Source organism: Marmota marmota, unplaced genomic scaffold (genome assembly GCF_001458135.2).
Source record: "Marmota marmota marmota unplaced genomic scaffold, marMar, whole genome shotgun sequence".
In the NCBI taxonomy this organism is placed as follows: Eukaryota; Metazoa; Chordata; class Mammalia; order Rodentia; family Sciuridae; genus Marmota; species Marmota marmota.
Window position 1 is genome coordinate 4,623,710 of NW_026000153.1, and position 19,898 is coordinate 4,643,607.

The 19,898-nt window shown below is 31.6% G+C and overlaps 1 protein-coding gene across 1 annotated transcript in view; it reads left to right on the forward strand.

Moving 5' to 3' along the window:
* The window catches only part of Tax1bp1 (Tax1 binding protein 1), a 61,365-nt gene that overhangs the window by 20,833 nt on the left and 20,634 nt on the right, over positions 1–19,898 (forward strand). The window contains exons 6-12 of the mRNA XM_048786386.1: positions 9,282–9,430; positions 9,513–9,603; positions 13,339–13,563; positions 14,197–14,343; positions 14,829–14,952; positions 15,429–15,532; positions 19,476–19,601. Of these exons, the coding sequence (XP_048642343.1) occupies positions 9,282–9,430; positions 9,513–9,603; positions 13,339–13,563; positions 14,197–14,343; positions 14,829–14,952; positions 15,429–15,532; positions 19,476–19,601 (966 nt within the window). The remainder of the gene's footprint in view (positions 1–9,281; positions 9,431–9,512; positions 9,604–13,338; positions 13,564–14,196; positions 14,344–14,828; positions 14,953–15,428; positions 15,533–19,475; positions 19,602–19,898) is intronic.

Here is a 19,898-nt window from a genome sequence, read left to right on the forward strand (position 1 = left end):
CCCCCCCCCCCCCGCCACGTTCCCACACACATACTCTATTATTAGCCAGTGGATTGGAGGTCTTATAGATGTCCCTTGAAAAAGGTCCATTTCAGCATATCTTAAGCTATCGAGAATACCCTGATTGATTTTTGTGATCTTTGAGGTTTTTGAGACTGATCACCTTGAAATCCAAGGAAAGTAAGGATGATTGGGAGAGTAGGCATGGCAGAATGATAGGTCTTTAAAATTTGAAATTACTAATGTTATATTAGACATTGCCTTTAGTTCAGTTGAGTATTAATAGATTTAGGTAGTCTTAGGCTCTCTCTGTTTAGGTGATAGATGGTGATAAATACTACAGATAAAGCTTAAGTAGACTGAGTTTGAGAAAATGATAGGCTGAGATCAGAGGATTAATGAAGCAAAACTTGTAGGAGATTATGACCTTGATGTCCAGAAGAGGTGTTCACCAGAAGTTTTAATGGCAACTCTTAAATCTTAATGACTTTTACTAATCTTGGAAGAAACTACTCTGCTGGTATTCTTGCATTGGGGCATATGCTGTACAAAGTACTTGTGATGTTTTAATCAGACCCTATATTATAGAAAATGGTGATAAAAGAACCTAGAATGGTACCTGAAATATAGAAGGTTCTCCCTTAGGATAAGCAACTATTATTATTTTACTATTTTTTGTAATGATGAACCAGAGAATCATGAAGGAAAGACCATGTAAAGTGTTGTCCAACATGAATGGAATTCATAGCATTTTCCCTAGATTCTAAAAATATAATACAGTGTAATGTTAAAAAAAAAGTCTTAAGTTATGGAAACGTATATTTTGGCTGTTGTTTATTTGTGGTGACAAAATAATGTACTTGCTATGAGAAAGAGTTCCTCTTTGATACCAGAAGTCAAGGGACTTCTAATTTTTATGAATTTGCTTTTTACCTCCAAAATTATATCCTCTTTCAAATATGCATGCTGGGGAGCTAGAACATCTTAGAACCTTTCAAACTTGTCCCGGTTGGGTGACTTATAAAATTCATGACATTCCTTGACACTTGTTTTAAATCTATTCTATGTATTAAATTATAAAAAATAATAATAATAAAAATCCTAATAGTTCTGTAGATCTTCTCTTTGAAGTACTGAGTAAACTTTTTTTTTTTTTTTTTTTGGGTACTGGGGATGTGGCTCAGTGGTCATGTGCCCCTGGGAATTAAACTCAGGGGCACTTGACCACTGAGCCACATCCCCAGCCCTGTTTTGTATTTTATGTAGAGACAGAGTCTCATTGAGTTGCTTACACCTTTCTCTTTGCTGAGGCTGGCTTTGAACTCGCAATCCTCCTTCCTCAGCCTCGTCAGTCCCTGGAATTACAGGCATGCTTATCATGTATCATTTATAGTTTCTTTAAAATTTTGCCATGTAAGAATGCGATCAGTAGAGATCTTTGGTTTCTTCACAATAGAAGAAATTGATTACTTTATAAAATATAGTACGATTCGCTTATTACCCATTTAATAGTTGACAAATACTGAAAGTAAGTTATGTGTTTATAATTATTTATAAACAAAATCTTTAATCTCTTATTGTATTGATAAAAGATTATACCACTATAGAACACCATAGGAGAGAAAATTATAATAATTAAAACTAATTAAATTGAACTTAAAATCTTTACATTTTGAAATTAAGAATTGGATATGTTAAAATCAAAACAAATTGGTTTCAACTATATTTGTTTTTGCAATTATATTATGTAATTGACTTATAGAAAATAAGTAGGATTATAAAGTAGATTAAAATTCAAGTTATATAATGGTTATAAATTAAGAAATTATAAATTGTATTTCCCTTAGTTTATTGTGGTATGCATCCCATTATTCATGTACAATCTAGATTTAAAATTAACTTTCATTATTAAGATCCAGTTTTGCATTCATTTCTAGTCTTTAATTGTGGAGTTTTTCCTCCTCTCTTATAAAAGTCTGATTAATAAAAATAAGTTATAATACTTAGTAAAAGCCAGGTAATGATCTGAGTTTTATATGTTAACTCAATTTTATGATGAAAATACTGTTAACTGGATTTTACAGAGGAAGCATAGAAAGGCTACTTAACCTGCCCACGGTCTCAGGGTTAGTAAGTTGTAGAGGGTTAGTAGCATGGCTCTATTCAGTGCTCTTAACCATTGCTGTTCTGAGGGCTGAAGGTGGGAATAGATCTAATTGATGTTTTAACAAACAGGTTTATTGTGATGTAATTTATATACTATAAAGCTTACTACTTTACAGAATATAATTCAGTGGGTTTTAGTATATTTACAAAATTATGCAAGCATTTATCATATCTAAGTTTATGACATATTTATCACCCCATAAAGAAAGGTTGTACCTATTTGCAGTCTTTCTCCAAATACCTCCCCATCCTTTCCCCTAGTCCCAGACAACTACTATATTTCATACAAAGGGAATCATAGAATATGGGGCCTTTTGTAAAAAGACTTGATTCTTTCATTTGGCATAATATTTTTAAGATTTCTTTAATGTTGTTATATATATCAGTAATTTATTCCATTCATTGCCAAATAATATTCCATTGTATTAGTGAATCTTTTTTTTTTTTTAACCCCACCTTTGTGTTTATTGTAGATAGCTGGAAAATCAGCAGTTCATTATTCATTGTGCTCTTATTTATATTTTGGAGTGACATATTTGAAAATTGAAAGATTGACACTGAGCCTCAGACAAATAACAGTATTCAATTGATTCTTATTTATTTATTTTTCAAATATTTGTTTTTTTGGTGTAGATGGACACAACGCAGTGCCCTTATTTTTATGTGGTGCTGAGGATCGAACCCGGGTCCCGCCCATGCTAGGCGAATACTCTACCGCTGAGCCACAATCCCAGCCCTTGATTCTTATTTTTAACGTTTTTTTTTTTTTTTTTTTGCACTTTTGGGGACTCAAACCTAGGGCCTCGTCTATGCTACGCAGGTGCTGTACCTCTGAGTTACATCCCCACCTTGAATCTTATTTAGTAAATGGGATTAAAAAGAGCTATAATCCCATTAGAGTTTTCAAAGTTAGTTTAGTTATAATTTTTTGAAGTCTTGAACTATGAATTGATATAGTTCAAAAAAAGATTTTTCACCCCCCCCCCCCATTTTTTATTGGTGTATAACAGTTGAAAGTAATGTTGGGATATGTTGTTGCATATTTGTACATACACTATAACAAAACGGTTTGGCCAGTATTATTTCCCAGTATTTCAATTTTCTCTCCCCTCATCCCACTCTCTGGTCCCTTTCTTCTATTCTGTTGATCTCCCTTCTACCTTCTTATTTACTTATTTATTTTGGTGCCACAGATTGAACCCAGGGTTATTCTGATGAAGGTATAAAAGAAAGCAAGGGTCCAAAAGCCATAACCTACATTAACCTCAGTTATCTTGACTTTTAAAAATAAAGTGTACAATTGGTTCAGCCATGTTTTAGCATGGATCAGTATTTTTTTTCTTTTTAATAGTATTTTATTCTTGATTTTGGAGGCAAATCTTTTACAGACTAATTTGTTTATTTGTATTTGAGATATTCTGCCATTTTGAATGTTGTCCTTTGAGTTGGTTATTTCTAATTGCCTAAGTATATATAGTATCCTAGAATATTTGAACTAGCTTCTTAATTTCCATATTTTTGGTTAATATTTAGTTACTATATTTTCTGTTCATGAATCAGATATTTCAAGTAATTTAAAATAGCAGTTGCATTTGGATGTGATCAGTGGCATATAGTTCATTTATTATTATGTAGAACATTTAATTTTTCTTAGTGGTACCATATCAAAATGAAGGTCGATTTAAACATTAGTCGGGGATTAACAGTGAATTAGTGTGAAGACAAACTGAACAGTATAAAACAAAAATCATTTTTTCCCTATAACGATCTATGTTGTGAGTCATTTAAGTCTGTGGGGCAGATTTATATAATTACCCAGGGCACTCCATACCTTTCATATCATTTCACTGCCATACCTCAGACTCCTAGATATTTACATCTTTATGATAGAAACTTGTTTACTGGCATATCATGGTTCCAGCTGGTTGAAAAAAAGAAAGAGATATTAGCCATGTCATGTTTAATAGTTTGAGTTATAGATGTAGAAGTAATAATATAGTATCACTTTATTGATATTATACTGATGAGAATTTAGATGACCAAAATTACACAAGAAGCAGGAAGGAAAAATGTGATTGGACAAAGTATGTATTACTGTGGCTGAAGTGAGTTTGTAATTTAGTAGACAACCAGAAATCTCTGCCACAGCACAAATGAAATAGTTTGATATTAGCAGTTTGGACGTGGGAAATATCTTTGATAGTATCTTACAGTTAAAAGTTCATCTATTTGTTAATAACACTATTTAGAAGAATTGTACCGACACTAGTTAAAAATCAGTGGGATTGATGGTACCTGCCTATGATTCCAGTGCCTTGGGAGGCTGAGGCAGGAGGATTGCGAGTTTGAGGTCAGGCTGAACAACTTAGTGAGACCTTGTCTCAAAATAAGAAAGAAAAAGGGCTGGAGATGTAGCTCAGTGCTAGAGAGTGCCCTTGGTGTTCAGTGCCCATTACAGCAAGAAATAAAAGAAAAAAAAAAAAAAGACTAGATACAAATCAGATTACTAAGTCTGGCCTAATGGTATATAACGGTATCTCTGTGTAGTCTCCAGAAGTTGAGTTATTTAAGGCCATCCAGGGCAGCATAGCAAGATCCCATCTCATATAAACAAAAGCAAACAATAAAAAAAATTAAATTACCAGAATTTCAGTACCTTAATCATTAAAATTAAATGTTCAATTAACTGTTTTGGAAAATTTTTTGTTTCAGGATATTAGAAAGTCAAAATTATTCTTAGTTCTGTTATTTACTAGTTGTGTAATCTTTGATAAAGCTATTGCTTTGGTTCAGTTTTCTCAAATGTTAAGTGAGCTTAAGTGAGCATCAGGAATGTTCCTAATTCTTAAATCATGTATATTAAGAATGTGCATAGGCATGTAGCATAGCATCTCCCACACAGTAACTTTCAATAAAACCAGCATTGTTATTTGCATTAGGTACTCACTTTTGGACAGAGGGAGTTTGCAGTATTTATTTAGTACAGGCTGAGCATCCTCAGGCCAAAAATTTGATATTAGAAATGCTCCAAAATTCAAAATATGATGCCACAAAGGGAAATTTTCCATACCCAAGCTTATGTAACAGTTGTAGTCAAAATGCACAAAAGTATTGCATAAAATTACCTTCAAGCTATATATACAAGGTATACATGAAAAAAAGCAAATTTCATGTTTAGAATTGGGTTCTATTCCCAGTATATTTCATTTCTTATAAGCAGATATTCCAAAATGTAAAAAAATCTGAAATCCCCAAATCCTTCTGTTCTCAGGCGTTTTAGATAAGGAATACTCAACCTGTGTATGGAATTACCAAAAATCAAGTTTGAAGTTAGGATCTCATTGAATTTCTGTCTCCTTTACCAATTGTCATGGAACAAAGACGACCCAAAGCCTTACTTTTAATAGTCATCTACCAATAAATTTCTTTAAAGCCAATTACTTTAATTTTGTTTCAGCTTTGCTAAGAATATTAGTTAGCTTTTCATTGCTGTGACTAAAACACCTAATAAGAACAACTTAGACATGCAAAAGTTTATTTTGGTTCAGGGTACCAGAAGTTTAATCCATGATGGGGCAACTCCATTGCTCTGGGCCCAGGCTAGGCAACACATAAGTGGCAAAAGGGCATGGCACAGGGAACTGCTGAGGACACGGTGGTTGGGAAGCAGAAGGAAAGGGGCAGAAGGGAAGGTGAACCCTACCAAGGGAAGCCCCTGTGATCCACCTCCACCAGCCACATCCCACCTTCCTATAGTTACCACACAGTCCATTCAAACTAGGAAGGACAGATGAGCTTACAGCTCTCCTTACTATAATCACTTCACCTCTGAACATTCCTGCATTAACAAGAGCTTGATACCTCATATCTAAACCTTAACTCTTAAGTAATAAAGAGATTTTTAACATTGCTTCTAAAATATATTTATTTACTTTTGAGCCAAATCATAATTTTTGTATAAATACTGAGGTGTAAAGATGAGGCATTTTTATAGTTTATTTCATAAGACTGTTGAGTAGTTGTCATTCAGTTTCATTAAAAGACAACTTAATGTAAGGAAAGTTGTACTTCCCTACATTTTCTACTTATTCCCTTCCTTACAAAAAACATACACGAACCCTAATGTTAAAAAAAAATTGCTTGTATGTGGAATATATTCAGATTTGTGCATTTGATAGCAGATTTTTGATAGTTAATGAGTGAAAGATAGACCTCGTTACATTTTATGCTATTTAAACTTTATTCTCTTGGACTATGGCCTATAGTTATTCTTGGTAACTCATTTTAGTTATTTATAAATGATTTTCTTGGTGATTTTTATTTTTTACTGCTGTTGCTGTTTGAATAAAAGTATAAAGTTTTCTCAAGATAAATTTGAAGTTTAGTACTGAAGAGGTTATATGAATATTTATCTTTAAAGATCTTTAAATTCAGAGATCTTGGATAGCCAAAAATAAATTTTATAATTTCACTCAAATTATTTTAAAGAAACCAGGAAAAGAAAAAACACAAAAGCAACTTAAACAGATTGTGCTTATGAAGAAAATGTTAATGAAATAAGTAATTATATAGCTATTATTTTTATTTGTTTATTTTTCCTATTATTGTTAGTGCCATAAAGACTTACTTGTATATTGTCATTCATATTTTTGTCTGGTGAATTTAAGGAGCTGGAGAAGATGTAGGGTGTTTGAGAAAATCCAGTTTAAGCCAAATGAATAAGATTTAATTTAAAAACTGACTACAGATTTTCCTGTAAATATTCTCATTTTTAAAAAACGTGGGAATAAATATGCTTTTTTAATTCTAAATACTTCTAGTGTGTATTTTGCTACAAACATGAGTAGGTCAGAGTATATCTGGTTGTTCATATTTGAGAGTTATAAGGTTATGACTCATGGAAAATTGTAATAGTGTAATTGTAACTTGTGGCCACAGTTATTTTCAGTTGAGAGAATGGGAGAAATCCTCTGCATGAATCTTAAATGTCCAGATCTCTTTATCTCCCTTGGCCCCAGTTTTTGGGAGCCTATCTTGATGTACAATGTCATAGACTTAATTATCTGTTGAAATTTTCTCTTTTAATTTTAGAACTATAATATCCCTTTGGACTGGTTTACAAATGGTAACTAAATGAATATCACAAATTTCAGTTGTTTTTCAAAGATTGTGTTATAAATTTTGTTTTAAAGTTATGTTTTGTAAAGGAAAGCATGATTTTTATTTGAAATTTTCCATGCTAAGGATTATTTAGCCTCTTAGATACTGATACTTAGCTTAGACATGAAAAGTGTAGGTGTAAAGAATAATCCCTACTTCATCATTCATGTCATTTAAAAATAGGCTTGTATGCTTAGAAGCTATCAGGTGTGCCTTTATGGGTACTAGAGAAAGAGTCTGAGAGTCTCAAGTTATTGTCTGAATTAATGTGTGATCTACTATAAAGTTAACAAGCTTATGATTAAAGTGTTAATTTGTTTTGCATTCAGTTGGTTATGAATTTTTTTAAGAGTGCTGTTTACTCAATATAGAGCATTTATTACTTACAGAATTAGCAATTAGTCTTTGCTTCTAGACAAACTAGTCTTTGTCCCAGGAAGAAATACCTGGATCAGATCTGTAGCACCAAGAGAGAATTTGGTAAAATAAAAATAAAAAATGTGCAAAAGTATTTAGAAACCTCCTCGGCTGTCTTTAGAAACCAATAAGACAAGTACTAAAAATGTGTCAAATTTTATAAGGCTCATAGTATATCAACAAAAACTATGACAGAGGAATAAATGTTTTTGCTTACTTTAGTGTTATGGACTTGGAAACAATAGAAAAACATTTAATTTTGCATAACAATTTTTGGATACTATTGGAAATTCAGTAAGGCAAACATTTGCTTTGAACAAAAATAAAATAAATAGGATGTCATCTGACACTATTGTGATACATGTTTCATGAGGTGCAATGTAGCAATTTCCTTATCCCAGCAAGATATTTCAAGTGTTATTCCATTTATAAGTAAAAATTGGACCTAATTGCTATATGCATATTAAGTGACATAACTATTATATAAATTTTGATTTTTAAATTGACAGTACTGTGATGTATTTTTTAGTTTTTCTTCTTGGGTAGGTATTACTACTTGGGGGGAAATTTTAAATTTCTTAAAAAAGTAATTTGATTTAATTCTTTTTGATGTATAGTTTTCCATAACATCACTTCCATATACATGGTTTTACTGGAGTCTCAAACTTTTTGAAATGAGGTAGAAGACTTATTACAGGAACATGGACGCTTTATCAACTTCTCCCAAGTGTCTTAATTGATGTGATAAAAATTTAAGAGTTAAAGTGTTCTGTTTAGAACAGTCTAAAAAGAAAGGCAATAATTTCTTTTACATTTGTTTTATCTTTGAATATTTTTAGGCTTCTGAGTCACTCTGGCAGGAACATTAGAAATATTGCTTTAGGCATTTATTACAGTACTTTGATATCACTTGGTGTAATATATATTAGAAGTGGGTGTTAACACTGATAGTTTCATATGAAACCTATCATTGGAGTAATAAGGAAAAGTGAAATCTGAAAAACAAAAAGTGACTAATAATTTTTATTTCATTTTATTGCCTGTCCTGTGGTGAAGTGAAATAAACAAATAGGGTGCATGAAAAGTCTGAAGGCGAGAAATATTATTAGTAATTGATATGTAAATAGTTTAGTATATGAAAATTTAAGTATATTTACAATTTCACATTTAGTTTATTAGTTTATAAGTCTTGGCCTAAATTTTAGAGGGGACAAACGTGGGGCTAAAATTATAAAAACATGTAGCTCAGTAGTAGAGCATTTGCCTAGCATGTGCAAAGCCCTTGCCTGGATCCTTTGTACTGCTTTCCCCTAAAAAACAAAACAAAAAACTAAAACCAGAAGCAAACCCTTGTGTGGAGGTTTGTGCCTATAGTCTCTGCTACTGAAAAGGCTGAGACTGAAAGATCTCTTGAGCCTAACCTAGACTGACATAATGAATCCCTAACCCCCTTTAAAAGAAAAAGAAAAAAAAAAAAAGATTTCTTAAAGGCAAATTTACTGATGCTTTTTGTCACATACTTTGTTGTTATTTCTAAGGGTCTTATTGAAGTATCACAAAGTTTAAAAATGGAAAATGAAGAGTTTAAGAAGAGATACAGTGATGCGACATCTAAAGCTCTGCAGCTTGAGGAAGATATTGTGTCAGTGACACATAAAGCAATTGAAAAAGAAACTGAATTGGACAGGTATTTCTGATGATATAAAAAAAACTTCAATGTTTTAATAAAATTTTTGTTTTTACATTCATGTTGTTTTGTCTTAACGCAGTTTAAAAGACAAACTCAGGAAGGTACAACATGAAAGAGAACAACTTGAATGTCAACTGAAGACAGAAAAGGATGAGAAGGAACTTTATAAGGTATTTTATTCTTTTCATTTCTATTGTTCATTGATTTGTAACAAATTACCCCAATAGGCTGTGGGTCAGGAAGTTAGAAGCAACATTATTGAATAGTTCTGAAAGTCAGGATGTTACAGATGTTGCTGTCAGGTTGGCTTGTTTGACACCGAGGATCTGCTTCCATGATGTAGAATGAAATCTGTATTTCATTCTACAGAGTGAAATGCAAGAAATAATTTATTTTTTGTGGTACACTTAACTCATTTATTTTTTTCTGGTACACTTAACTTTTGGCAAGAGGCCCCTCAGTTCTAAGTGACCTCTCCAGAGGTTGCTTGAATGTCCTTACAAAAGGTAGCCAAGTTCCCTCAGTTGAGTAATCCAAGAAGGGGAGGAAGCAAGGAGGAAGTCACTAACTATCACAATGTGTATTGCTCCTAAAAGTTAGTGTTTAGGGAATTAGCTTGCTGGTATTTTAGATACTTAGCAGGTACTGTATAATAAGTCAAAAAGTTTTAATGATAGTCAGATATTTGTTTATTAGAATTTATATAACCAAGTGTTTTCGTATTTTAAGAACTTGTATACCTTAGGGAGAGTATTAATTCATTTCACTGATAATCATATTTTATGGTTTGGCCTTTGAAATAATCTTCAGAGATTGTCATTTTATAGAAATATCCTCACTGCTTATGAATCTTCACTTTATGAAGATTTTTCTTTTTTAGGCATTCCTGTGATGTTAGTATAGTTAGCTTAATTGTCAATATTGTGGGTGTTAATCAAGACTTTAGCTAATAAGCATTTCTGAAAGCAAGTTTTGGATGAGGAATTTTAAGAACATTCTTAATTGTTAGCTTCATGTTAAGTCACATTTATGAGCTGATGATTGTGAAAATTAAAGAGTTTTAAAGGTGGTATTGCAAAGGTGTAGACTATTGACTCCTTCAGGGAACCAGGAGTCACGTTTGATCCTATGAACAGGAATTACTCCTTTAAATTCAGAAACATTTAAAGAGTGAAATGCAAGAAATAATTTCTTTCTGGAACACTTAACCAAGATAATCTTGTTTGTGGACAGTATGTATCCATACTCAGTATAGTTCCCATTACTGAATTTGATTTGTACATCTGTTATGAGAAAATCAGCATCAAAGTTCATGGAAGAATTAGCATAGTTGCATCGATAAGGAAATATGGTTTTAGATACATGGGAAGTAAATGACATAAGGGCTTTTTACATGTAAAACATTGAATTGCTTCAAAATGTTGTTTTTGAAAATACCCTTTCTAGCTTTCAGAATTTGGTCATGTCTTTATATTGTATGTCTTCNCCCCTCCCCTCCACTATTTTGCAATGCTAGGGATTGAACTCAGGGGCTTTCAACTACTGAGCCACATCCCCAGCACTATTTTGTATTTTATTTAGAGACAGGGATTCACTGAGTTGCGTAGTGCCTCACCATTGCTGAGGCTGACTTGGAATTTGCAATCCTCCTGTCTCAGCCTCCTGAGCCTCTGGGATTACAGGTGTGTGCCACCAGGCCTGGCTTTTGTATACTTTTTTAAAATTATGCACCTGTGTTTTCCATGTTCAGGTTATGCCTCAGACCCATTGTTACCATTTTAGGGGACTATGGCTTTTTTCATTTCCAGTAGATACTTCAAATCATTATTAATATATCTAACCCCAAAATAGTACTTTAGGATTCTTCTTTACTTTCCTCCATTTCATATTTATATATATTTTCTCCTAGTGTGAGAACTTTTTGTTTTTGAGACATTATATTTTTCATGTGTTTATATATCATGAGGTTCATAATTTCTGTGTCATTGCCGCTTTCAACAGTAAGTCCACTAAATAAAATTAAAGTTTTTTTTCCAGCTCTTGAGTTTATTTCTCTAGGGATGTTCATAATGCCATGTTCAAAAGTTGATGTACTTTTAAAAAAAGTTTTATGTTATAAATTTGTAATACAGTTCAAGCTTTTTTTTAGTATTTAAGATTTATGTTTCTCTTTTTTGAATATATAAAGTAGTTACATTATTGGAAAGTAAAAAAATGATATAAAAATTTACTCATTTTAAACTCTTCTGTATTCTTTTTACCTATACCCACAGGTAAACATTTTTATTAGTTTCTAAGTTAATCCTCCTTATGTTTCTTTTTGGAAAAATAAGCTTATGTGTGCATGTGCACAGTACACATACTCATTTTTCTTCATTTTCTTGGGAAAAAAAAAGAATACTACTTGGATGTACCTTGTTTCTTCTCACTGAAAAATGTAAATTGTCATTCATTATTTATCAGAGATCTTCCTCATTTTTTTCAATTGCTGCATAATACTCCACATATAGATTTATCTTAATTTACTTATTACGTTTTATGGGTATTAAGTTGGTTTAAGTATTTTGCTACAAATTATATTAAGGCATATTTATTGTTACACCTGAAATGTTAGAAGTGTATGACATTTGGGGCTGGAATTGTGACTCAGTGGTAGAGCATTAGTCTAGCCTGTGTAAGACACTGGGTTCGATCTTCAGCACCACATAAAAATAAGTAAATAAAGGTGTTGTTCATCTACAACTAAAATAATAATAATAAATAAAGCTAAACAAAAAACAAAAGAAGTGTATGACATTTAAAGTCAATAGTTAAACCCCAGGTTGCTCTTTTAATCCAGCAGATTTCAAATGCAAATACAGTTTAAGTATCAAATGTATAGATAAATTTAAGTATCACATGTATAAATATTGGTTTGTGGCCTTTTGAACATATTTTGACTTCGTAGTAGAAGCTTGAGATTTCTGTGAAGGGTATTTGATTTTTGAAATTGAATAAGATGCTAAAATATCTCATATAAGTATAAAAATATATTTACATTTTAACTCAGAATACATATAGTGTTTAATATTTAAAAATATTTATAGAATATGTGGATATCTTGCACTATGAGTATACATGTAGATCTTTCTTATTATAATAGCTGCATCATATTCCTACTTTCATTTAATGGTTGTATAAGTATGTAATTGATACAAGTTGTTTACTATCATTAGCTTTTATAAACAGACTGAGATAAGCATCCTTATGTAGATATCTAGGTACAGGTCTAAATCTGCCAAGTCAATATGATTGCAAGTTCAAGGTCAGTGTCACCAACTTAATGAGAACCTGTCTCAAAATATAAATTAAGAGCTGGGGATATAGGTCAGTGGCAAAGCATACCTGGGTTCAATCCACAATACCAAAACAAACAAACAAATATATGTTGATATAGAATGGTAGATTAATATTTTGGTTGTCTTTTAAGTTAGAAAGTAGGAAATACCTTTAACTAAAATTTTTGGTATTAGAAAGTCTTTTAAATTATTTTATTGTAATCACAGAAAGTGTGTGTCAGTAGTTCAAGCTGGAGAGATTTGGGGGACATTTGAGTCTTGGGCACTTTCATTTAAGTCTTCAATTTAGACAGAACTTTAAGCACTGGATATGCCAATTGATGGCTGTATTTCAGTTTCTTTATGTGTGAAATAGTAGTGGTCATACCATGTCTATGGTTACTAGGTAGGAAATCTAAATGTCACACATTTTAAATTTTTTACAGACATACTTCATCTATGTCATGTGTAGAAAAGCAATATTTAATTTAAAACTTTGGATATCTTGAAGAAGGTATAAAATTGTTGTGCTTTTTTTTTTTTACTTGAATGGTTTAATCACAGCAATAATCATCTGCTTTTCTTCAGGAAGATTCATTTTCTTTAAAGGAGCAGCTTCGTAAAGCAGAGGAACAGGTTCAGGCAACTCGACAAGAAGTTGTCTTTCTGGCTAAAGAACTTAGTGATGCAGTAAATGTGCGAGATAAAACAATGGCAGATCTACATACTGCACGCTTGGAAAATGAGAAAGTGAAGAAGCAGTTAGCTGATGCACTGGCAGAACTTAAACTAAATGCTGTGAAAAAAGATCAGGTAAAGCAAGTCAACTTTGAATTAATAACCATAAACTCATGAAAAGAATAAATTATAATAAAATAAATCAGATCAGATTTCTGACCAGAGAATTTTAAGTTTCCATTCATTCTGTTTAGTTATTGTAACTTCTTGGGTTGAAATTAATGTGTCAAGAAAATCTTCTGTAAGCACAATTCCTTATTTTTAGTAAAAGTTGTTCTGTTATTAAATATTTTTGATATCAGGTATATATTGCTTTGTTTGGAATTTCTTGTTTACTAGTTATATAAAATAGCGTATGGTACAGAGTTACGAAAAATTGTGCTGTGAATGGATAATTATGAATGTAATTCACTCCACTATTGTCATGTATGTAAGAAATAAAAAAAATAGCATATGGTTACTTAAGAGAATAATAATTATTCCTCAGGAAGTAGATTATTTGTAGTTTTTAAATGAACCTTAGTCAAAACATATAAATCTAGATTTATTAGGAGAATTGTTGTGGCACTATAGCCTAAACCCCAGAACAAAAAAAAAAAAAAAAAAAAAAAAAGCCAGAAAGACATAAGTAAAAAGGAAGTTGGATTTACTATTACAAAATGAAGTGTCAGGTTTTTATCTTAGTGGCAATATTTGTTTGTTTCTTAGGACAAGACTGATACATTGGAACATGAACTGAGAAGAGAAGTTGAAGATTTGAAACTCCGTCTCCAGATGGCTGCAGATCATTATAAAGAAAAATTTAAGGAATGTCAGAGGCTCCAAAAACAAATAAACAAACTTTCAGACCAATCAGTAAGTACCATTGAATTCATATGAAAGTGGTACCATAGTCGTCTTATACTCTGTGATATAGATAATATTTTCCTGGTCTTCCGATTGAAATCTGAAAGCAGAAAAAAGAGCAAGGAAAGCATGCAGTAAAATAGGAAGGCTTTGTGAAAAAAGTTACAGTTTAAGTATCAAATGTATAGATTATTTAAGTATCACATGTATAAATATTGGTTTGTGGCCTTTTGAACATATTTTGACTTCGTAGTAGAAGCTTGAGATTTCTGTGAATGATTAGTTTTGGTAAATTCACAAGAAAAAGCAATGTGTTTTTCTTTCGCAACATTTGGATTGTAGATGATGTATAACTTTAGTATTTGTTTGGCTTTTAAAACAAGGATAGCTTTATGGATGTATAGGATTTCTTTTTTATTATTTACATATTTACTTAAAAAGTCTAACAAAATCAATGACTTGATTTAATAGTTTATTGTTAATATCCTGAATAGGCCAATAACAATGTGTTCACAAAGAAAGTTGGGAATCAGCAGAAAGTGAATGATGCTTCAATAAACACAGACCCAGCCACTTCTGTGTCTGCTGTAGATGTAAAGCTGCCACTATCTTCTGCAGGTAAAAATCTTTTAGATTTTTTTGTGTAGAGTGTCCTACCTTAAAAAGTATTAATATGACCAGGCGTGTGGTATTGGAACATGTTTACTTAATAAAAGAGTTAGCAGGTGGTAATGAAGGACTGGAAGAATGACTTAAAAATGTATTCTTCAGAGTATATTTTTTTCTTATCCTGTTTACTCAGTTATCTAGGGAGAACAATTTTTGTGCCATTTTGGAACTACTTTTAGCAAATTATTAAAAAGAAAAAAGAACGGTGCATTCATTATTGAAAGTGAACTTGGTTCTGACATTTTAAAATTCTCATTCTCATTTAGAATTTATTTTTCTTTGTTTATTTAGGATATAAATAAATGTTTCTGTCCTTCAGTATTCCATTTTTACACTTTACAATTGACTCTTAAGTTTTTCTGAGCAAGAAAATAATATAAGGGGCAAAATACTTTTTAATGATCTTATTTTCTGTCTTATTACAGCAGAGACAGATTTTGACTTGCTCTCGAAAGGTAAAGTCTGTGAAATGACCAAAGAAATTGCTGACAAAACAGAAAAGTATAATAAATGTAAACAACTCTTGCAGGTAAGTTAACTTTTTGAGTGAAAGAAAGATTTATCAAATGTTAAATGGTTTAGCTCACCTTTATTAAGTTTTATTGATTTTTTTTTTTTCCAGCCCCATATACTGTTTCACTTTTGCCTTTGGGATGATGAAAGGAGGTGCTTTGTATACTTGTTCATAAAGGCCATTGTGTAAAATCATTATCCCCAAATTAGTATTTTCTGTTCATATGTACTAAAATGTCCTTGTTTGGATAATGAACAAGTAATTAGTTGAGGTTGGAAATTTCTCCCTGTCTTTTTGTAATAGTATATGGAAAATATTTGAATTTTATAATAAAGGGAAATACTCTTTTTTAAAGTTTATTGTAAAAGGAAAAAGAAATTTAACATATCTCAAAAGTGACCCAGTGGACACATGGCAAAAGGGAATATTAACCAAATTGATTATTTTAAATATCATCATTCAGACTTTTAAAGTTTTGCATGCAGGTACTATTCATACCTGGAGTATTTGAAGGATGAAGGAAATTGCTCCTCAGTTGTTTTGTGTTTGCATATGTGATTTTTGTGTCTTAATTTGTGTATTTGTATTTCTGAGTCTGGGAAAAGAAAGGAAATTCTATAGAGCTACAGACTGAAAAGCATAGATTAGCTCAGTGTTACTATAATAATTTAAAACTTAAAAACATTATTAAAATCTTTAGCAGACTTTAAACTGGACTTTTTTTTTTCTTTTTTGTGGTGGTGGGAATCAAACCTAGGGCCTCACTTACGTTAAGCAAGTATTCTACTGTTGTTCTATTCCCACAGCAGACTCCTTCTGTAAAAGAGCTAATTAGCAGTATTAATAACATTGTAGTATAATGCATTACTCACATGTTTATAGTAATGCTGATGCAATGAAATCTACTGCACTTCAAGTCCTATAAAGGTATAGCATTTACAGTTATGTACTGTTCATAACACTTGATAATAAATGACTGTTACTGATTAATGTATTTGTTTTACTAATACTATTATTTTAGAGTGTATACCTTCTGTTCATTTAAAAAAAAAAAAAGACCTAAAAACTTTAAAATAGTGTGCCATGTTAACCAGCAACAGCTTCACAATCTCACATGTACTTCATCTTTCCATTGCATCATATTCTTTTGTGCTTCATTTAGTCTCGTTTTGTTTCATTTATTGTGGCCCCTAAGTGTACAAAATTCACTACTTATATATTGTCAGTAAGAGTCCATGTTTAGTGATTGACTTGGAAACAAATAAAAGTAAAGACTGTGAAGGTAAAAAGTCAATGATCACTATCAGGCATGTTCTGTTCCACTGAAAATATGATCTTCAAGAACAAGAACAGAAAGACGGAGCTGTTATAGGATCCACTTTATTGAAGGCAGCAAGATAATTCAAGAAGAGTATATATCAATTAAAAATTTCTAGAGATTTGAATTGAAGACCAAATATAGAAGCTTATCTGATTCCACACCATGATGATCACAACCAGCAAAAAGTTTATGTATGATGTTGAAAGAAAAGGCTATATTCAGCTTATGAAGTTAAATTTGCTGCTAGCTCATTATTCATTACATAATGTAAAAGTAAGTGGTGAGTTTGCAAAGCACACCACGTGCTGATGTGAAGGTAGCTGAAGAATTTAAGAAAATTCAAAATAAGCTGATTGTGGAGAAAAATTACTTGCCACAGCAAATCTTCAATATGAATGAAACCTGTTTCCACAACCACAAAGTCTCCTATCTAATGAGGAAGCATTTCTCAGGATATATGCCCATCATTAAGCAATGTGTGACTATAATTATTTGTAAGGGACTAAACTATCTTTAAGGATGAAACAATTCTGAATGAGTATTTAAAATTTTTTATTATATACCAATATTATTAAAAGAAGATATTATGTTTCTTCAAGTAAGACTTTCTGAAGGAACATCTAAAAATCTGTTTGTTTATTTATTTTTGGTACTGGGGATTGAACTCAGGGGCACTTGACCACTGACCCACATCCCCTGGCCTATTTTGTATTTTCTTTAGAGACACGGTCTCACTGAGTTGCTTAGTGCCTCACCATTGCTGAGGCTGGCTTCAAACCCACGATCCTCCTGTCTCAGCCTCCCGAGCAGTTGGCATTACAGGTGTGCACCACTGCACTGGGCTTAACTTTTTTGAGGTACACTTTTTAAACCAATAAAGTACACATATATATGAAGTGTGCCATTTGATCAGTTTTGACCTACACGGTCCAGAAAATATCACTATATTGTCAAGATAATGAACATTTCCATTACTCCCCAATTTTTTTGTGCCTGTTTGCAACTTGGCTCTTTCTTCTATCTTCATTTTTCGGGAAAACATTCGCCTATTTTCTGCCACTATTGACTAACCTAACTTTTTTGTATGTCTTTATAAAATGGTGTCATTATAGTATGTTCTCTTTTCCTATCCCTTTCAGCACAAATTATTTTTGAGAATTGTCCATATTATTGTTATATTGTTAGCTTATTCATGCCATTTCATTCCTGAGGTAGTATCCCATTTTATATATGTATTATAATTTGTTTATACATTACAAGTGGTTGGGCATTTGGGGTTTTTAATTGTTATGAGTAAAGTTGTTATGAACATTTGTAGATAAGGTTTTTTGTGACCGTAACAGTTTTTTGCTTCTTGTGGGTAAATATCCAGGAGTGAAATGCCTAGGTGATAAGGTAGGCAACACATTGGTTAACTGTATGAGAAATTACCAGATTATTTTGCATAGTACTTTTGTACCATTTACATAGCCAGACTAATGAATGTGTCATGATAATATCATTGTGGTTTGAATTTGCATTTCAATGATGAATTAATGCTGAGCTTCATTTCTTATGCTTGTCAGCTGTGTACCCTTCCCACCCTCCTTCGGTGATTGTTTAGATCTTTTTTCTACTTTAAAAATTGTGTTGTTCATCTTGTGTTGTACTTGTTCTTTATTCTAGATACAGTTTCTTTCTCTGCCATTTGTGGTGTATATTTTCTCCCAATCTGCCTTTTCATTTCTTTAATGGTGTTTTTAGAAAAGCAAAATTTTAATGACGGTTTATTAATCATTCCTTTATATTTTGTTATTTTTAAAAATATTTGTTTAATCCAAAGTAATAAAGATTTTCTCCTATGTTATCTTCCAGAAGATTTTTGTTTTTGTGGTGCCAGGTATTGAACACACAACTGAAAGCCTGCTAGGCGAGTTCTCTATTACACTTCCAGCCCATCTAGAAGTTTTAGAGTCAGGTTTTGCATTTAATTCTGTGAACCATAGTTGATTTAGTATTATTTGTTTTTCAAAGGTATTTCTTTCTCCATTGAATTACTCAAAAGTATACTTTTAAACTTCATCTTGAACAAAAACATTGAAAATGAAATGGTCATATATTGCCTTTTTTGTCATGATTTCTAACTCCTTCCATAAGATGTTTTGGGTTATAAGAAAAAGCAATTGTATGAATACATGATTTCCCTCCATCCTTTTGTAAAGTCATAACTATTGTGAAGTATCATGTCACTGCAAATAAAAAGAACAGAGATGGTAAAAAGTATCTCCCTGATCCTGATCCCCAGATATGAGCTGTTAATAATGAAATTTATATTTTTCTATACAGTATTGGCATAGATATCATATATAATTATATAAAACAAAAGTAAGAATGGATTATATTGTACTATTTTTGCAACATGCTATTCAGTGTAATTTGACATTTTTGTCTGCTTGAACATCTGCCTTTTAAATATATTTATACTGTTCCATTTATGGATATAAAATGATTAATCTATTGATAGACATTTAGTCCTTTTATGTTTATGCTGTTACAGCAGTGTTATGAAAAATATTAGTACACATTTAAGTATGTTTGTGTATATGTTTACTTTATATAGATTTAAAATCTTTTGATAATTATACTGATTTTACTTAGGATGAGAAAACTAAATGCAGTAAATATGCTGATGAACTTGCAAAAATGGAGCTGAAATGGAAAGAACAAATGAAAATTGTTGAAAATGTAAAACTTGAACTAGCTGAAGTAGAGGACAATTATAAAGTAAGTTTAGCACTTGTATACAAACCTAAAGCATAGAACTTATTGTACCACCTGATGCTTTTGAAAATGTATTTTCTGTCATTTTCATCAACCTAATACACATTTTTAATATGGATAATTGAGGTATTTTTCTTCTATAAATGAAAATGGTGTTTATTTAGTTTCATTGAATGTAGATCATTCATTGTGAACTGATAAAAATGAATATTCGTATTAATTAGTATTATGGCTTTAGTTCACTGAGAAAAATGAATATTCGTATTAATTGGTATTATGGCTTTAGTTCTGTGGATTCAG